Source organism: Aristolochia californica, unplaced genomic scaffold, assembly GCF_029961685.1.
Source record: "Aristolochia californica isolate CCGP_79_NKW_82.1479 unplaced genomic scaffold, dmAriCali1.0.hap1 SCAF_10, whole genome shotgun sequence".
In the NCBI taxonomy this organism is placed as follows: Eukaryota; Viridiplantae; Streptophyta; class Magnoliopsida; order Piperales; family Aristolochiaceae; genus Aristolochia; species Aristolochia californica.
The window spans coordinates 25,579,007-25,583,451 of record NW_027181771.1 but is presented as its reverse complement, the minus strand read 5'-3'; the positions used below and the strand labels follow the sequence as shown (position 1 = coordinate 25,583,451).

The window sequence follows — 4,445 nt, the reverse complement described above, 5'->3', positions numbered from 1 at the left end:
TTCAACTTATCTCTTGGGGCCTTCTTTTCCCATAAAAACCATTTTCCAAATGTATTATACATGCCTTTGAACCTAACATGGGTTTGGAGCATTTCTATGAAGCCCTTCACCTCCTTAGCCTCACTATATATTTTTAAAATTTTATAAAATAAATAAAATAAAAATATCTTGAGATTGAACAACACCCATAATACTTTTATGAAATAATTAAATTTTTTATTTTATAAATTCCCTTTGAAGTAAAGAATCTCTATTTTTAAAAGAATATGATATAATTTAAAATAAAAAAGAATAAAATTTTAATAAACCATTTTAGGTCAAAATTTTGTGGGTTATGGATAGAGCAAAACATCCTTCTCACCCAGTCCCTGCCTCACTGCATACTTTGGGTTAGATCAGGTCGAGTTCAGCATTTAACTCAACTTTATGCACTCTAGGGCATTCCATTTTTTTCCTTAAACAAGGGGTTTTTGCTAGACAACAAAAAATGATGGAGGTTGAGATTCACCTCTTTCTATTTATTTTATATTTAAATTTAAAATAATGTAACCAAATTGGTGATAAATTGAGAGGTCCTTGTATAAAATTTAGCTATATATGGATTTTGGAGTTATTGCATTTAGATCGAAATTCAGTGTATAAGAAGATAAAATTACCCAAAAAGTAATGGGCCTTGGAATTGCAGAAGGGAATAGAGTCGAAATCAATTACTAAGTAATTGAGAAGAGAATAAACATCAATTAATAAATATGCTAATCGACGGTTAAGGATCAAAGACAAAAGTCTCGACGGAGTCAGCTGCCGTCGATCTGATTTGTCACGTTGTTTGTGAAAAAGGTTCAGCTTCGGGAAAGTAGTTTCTTCGCGAAAAAAAGAAACAAAAAATTCAAGAATGGTTGGAAACTACTTTCTTGCTTGAAACCCTCGTTGGAAAACAAAACCCGTCGCCACCGCCGTCGCCACCACCGGCAACCCCATCGTTAAAGAGATCTCAGCTCTCATATTTGCCGCTTTCGCTGCAGCAAGATTCGATACCTGCAAAAGAGGTGAATTTCTAATCCCTTGCGTTATTCCTTTAAACGGAAAATTTTCGCGGTTTTCTCACTTAAGTTGCTATTTTTTTTTTCTCTTTGAGGAAAATTTTCCTTTTCTTTCCCCTGCTTTTGCGGATTCTCAGAAAACTGGATGTTGTTTAAGTGATCATCTGACTATTCTTGTCGAGAAATTCCTGAGGAAGTATTTGTATGTTGGGAGTCATGAAAATTACCTAATCGATTTACTGTACTCGCTTTATTTTTGTTTGCTGAAGTCCAACTTCTCGCGACCTTGGATGCAGATCAACTTAGATTGTTGTTGAGTGTTTTATTGTCCCATGATCTCATTCAATTGTAGGTTATGTTTTGTTCGGTATATTTTTCAGTTTTCAGCTGTGAATCCGCTATTCACATTTTCACTTGATTCATTTTACTTTGAACTATCTGGGTTTTTATTTTATTCGTATATCATATGCTTGCCCGATTACTCCTTTATATTCGCTTATTCTTTAATAGTTCTATTGGCACTTAGAAAGGCTTGTTGTATTTGGTTTGGCTAACTTGCTTTTTTGCTGTGTGATACTTGATTGGGTTTCGTCATGATATATCTTGTTTTAGTGTGAGCTTAGATTTAGTAGCTCTCGAATTTCATCAATTAAGCATGGGCGGTCTCCATAGACCTATGGCACTTCAAAACCTGAAGAAATCTCAGCATTTTCAAGGCTAGGATGAGTCAGGAATCCATGTTCTATTTATCTGTGTTCCCTGGATCTGAAAATATATTGATTGAAGTGACTGATAATGGTTTGCTTAGGAATTCCGGCTTAATTTTTGGAGTCTGATCTGCGTACAAGAAAACTAACTTAAGGGGCAGTTTTACTTTTTAACCATGCTCTGTTTCTGTACATTTGCTTAGTTAAAGACCTGAGACTCTGTTAGTGGTTACTGTCACATAAGGAACACGGATTTTCAAGGGTTTATGTACTTGTTTGGTGATAATAAAACCTATTGGTTTTCTCCCTTCCTCTATCATTTAGACATATTTTATAAAACTGCTGAAAGTTGCAGGGGTGGCTGTTTTTTCAGATATTATTTCAACTTTCAACTACTTATTATGAGGTTAAAAATCTTATTAACCTTTTCAAAGAGGTTATCAAGAAACCATTTTCTTTAGCTTGGTCGGAGAGTGATTCAAGCTTTTTACTCTGTTTCTATGGTTGATTTTAGTTTCTTTTCTTGTTAGCAGAACTGCATATAGTCAATGCAAATTAGGGGCTTTATGTGGATCTTGTACCATATCATTTAGTGTATTTTCTCCTTTTGTTTCAACGTTGCTTTGCATATTTAAGGGGAAAGAACAACGTTGCTTTTGTTTCAAGATGGCTGGAGGAAATAAAGGGAAAGAACCTGCACGAGATGGACAAAGTTGTGAGAGACACAGGAAAAAAAAATTTGTGTGGAGTCCATCAGACGATGAGGCTATGTTGGAGATGTTGGTGGAGCATGTTCAGCGGGGAAGCAAGACTCCTGATGGCAAATGGAGGGAAGATGTCTGGGAGGATGTGATTCCCAGGTTTAATGCATTGAAGGGGACCAAAATCACTGTGGATAATGTGATTGCTCGAATGAAAACATGGAGGAAGTCCTATGCTGCTGTTACCACTTTGCGCAACCATAAAGGTTTTGCATGGGATGACAGTAGGAAACTTGTGACAGCTGATGCCACAGTTTGGGATGCTTACGTCAAGGTCAGTAACTAGAATCTAGAAACACTCACTGGCTTGCAGAATTTTTGTTCAGTGCATATTTACATTGTTAAGGTGGTGATTGTAGGAAAATGAGGCTGCAAGACCATACAGGAATAAAGCATGTCCGAACTATGATCAGCTTGCAATTGTCATAGGTAGCTCAATTGGCTCTTGGAGTCCTCGTCAGACAGCACGCAATCACAATGCTGATGACATGCAGCTGGTAGAATGTAATCAAGCTGTTGGAGTTGATATAGAAATGGACCAGATTGCTGAATCGTCAGGCGGTTGTGGAAGCCCACAACAAAGACCTGATCAAACCAAACGGCGATGCATGGCCTCTTCTCCAAGTGGACCTTGTCAGAGGCCTAGACTTCATGCTGAAACAGCTGATGCATTGGCTGCTGCCATGAACAAGCTCTCAGAGGCAATTGAGTCAATGACCAAGCTCACGGAGGCAATTGAATCGATGACCAAGCTGCAAGAAAGGATTGAAAACACAAGGGAGGAGAGAGAGCAAAAAGTGGACAAAAAGGAACACAATCATTCAACACATGGTTGGTATGAAGCATTACTTGAGATCCCCAGACTGGACAGCCTGCTCAAATTTGGAGGGATGGAGCTTCTATCAAAAAAAGAGAGGAGGGAGACCTTCTTGAAGCTAGATCCTGAGGAGCGACGAGAATGGTTAGAATGGATGCTCAGTAATAGTAGGCAATTGCAGGCTTGGACTGCCAAGGATATCTGAATATAAATGATAGTATAAGGTGTCTAAATTAAGGAACTGACAGGCTTGTACAGAATTGAACTGTTCCTTGAATCAAGGGCCCCCAGTCTTTTTCATATTGGATTTGCACTGGGAGGTCAGCATTGAGTACTAGGGAACTGTATGGCAGCATTTGGATTTCGGTGAAGATGAAGTTTGTCAGAGAAATATAACTTCGTTTCTGGAATCAGAAATTAAAGTATTGAAGTTATCTATTTTGATGGAAAGGAGGTATGGAATCAGAACTTCATTCTCATTGGTGAGAGCAAAAGTACAATGGTCCTGGAAGTTTTTCTTGCTAAACAAAGTGCATTATATGCATGATGACCTGGAAGGTTGTGTTCCCAGGCATAATCCTTCTAGGCTCTCTTTTTCTATTTTAGTAATTCATTGAAACTCTTTAAAAGAAGAAAGTTCTAGCAAAAAAAAACGAGTTGATCCAACACAGGTGCTCACATAAGAGTGGCAAATTTTGACCCGACCTAAAAACTTGGCCCACTTGAATGACCCAAACTTAACCTGTGTCACAAAGGGCTGTGTTATAAATGGGTCAGGAACGGGTTTATTCACCTTACAATTGACAAATTAATAATGGGGTCAGTTTTGATAAAGGACCCATGGGTTCTGGTTCTGGTTTAATTGATCAAAATAACAAATGCTGGACTGAACTGATTTGGTTCAGTATATTTAAAACGGACTCTGACCCTTCATTTTTTCCGCTCAAAATAACAAATGCTGGACTGAACTGATTTGGATGTAGGGTTTGCTTAGCCTTGTGATTTATAGTTTATGAAATGAATGTACGAAATTCTTAATGTCAATAATGAAGATCTATTGCCGAATCAAAGGTGGAACGGCTAGAAGGGGGGTCCACTATGTTGGATGATCATTTATCCC

At 37.8% G+C, this 4,445-nt stretch overlaps 1 protein-coding gene across 2 annotated transcripts; it reads left to right on the top strand.

The window, feature by feature from the left end:
- Nucleotides 1–855: 855 nt before the first annotated feature.
- On the top strand, nt 856–3,877 carry LOC137942733 (uncharacterized). Of its 2 annotated transcripts, none has more exons than XM_068788470.1 (3): nt 856–1,046; nt 2,414–2,782; nt 2,868–3,877. In XM_068788470.1, the coding sequence occupies exons 2-3, from the start codon at nt 2,414–2,416 to the stop codon at nt 3,528–3,530; spliced, it is 1,032 nt and encodes a 343-aa protein (XP_068644571.1). In that variant the 5' UTR covers nt 856–1,046; the 3' UTR covers nt 3,531–3,877. The 2 variants fall into 2 exon arrangements, with proteins under 2 accessions (XP_068644571.1, XP_068644572.1); XM_068788471.1 differs by having other exon boundaries at nt 2,384–2,782.
- The last annotated feature ends 568 nt before the right edge of the window (nt 3,878–4,445 follow it).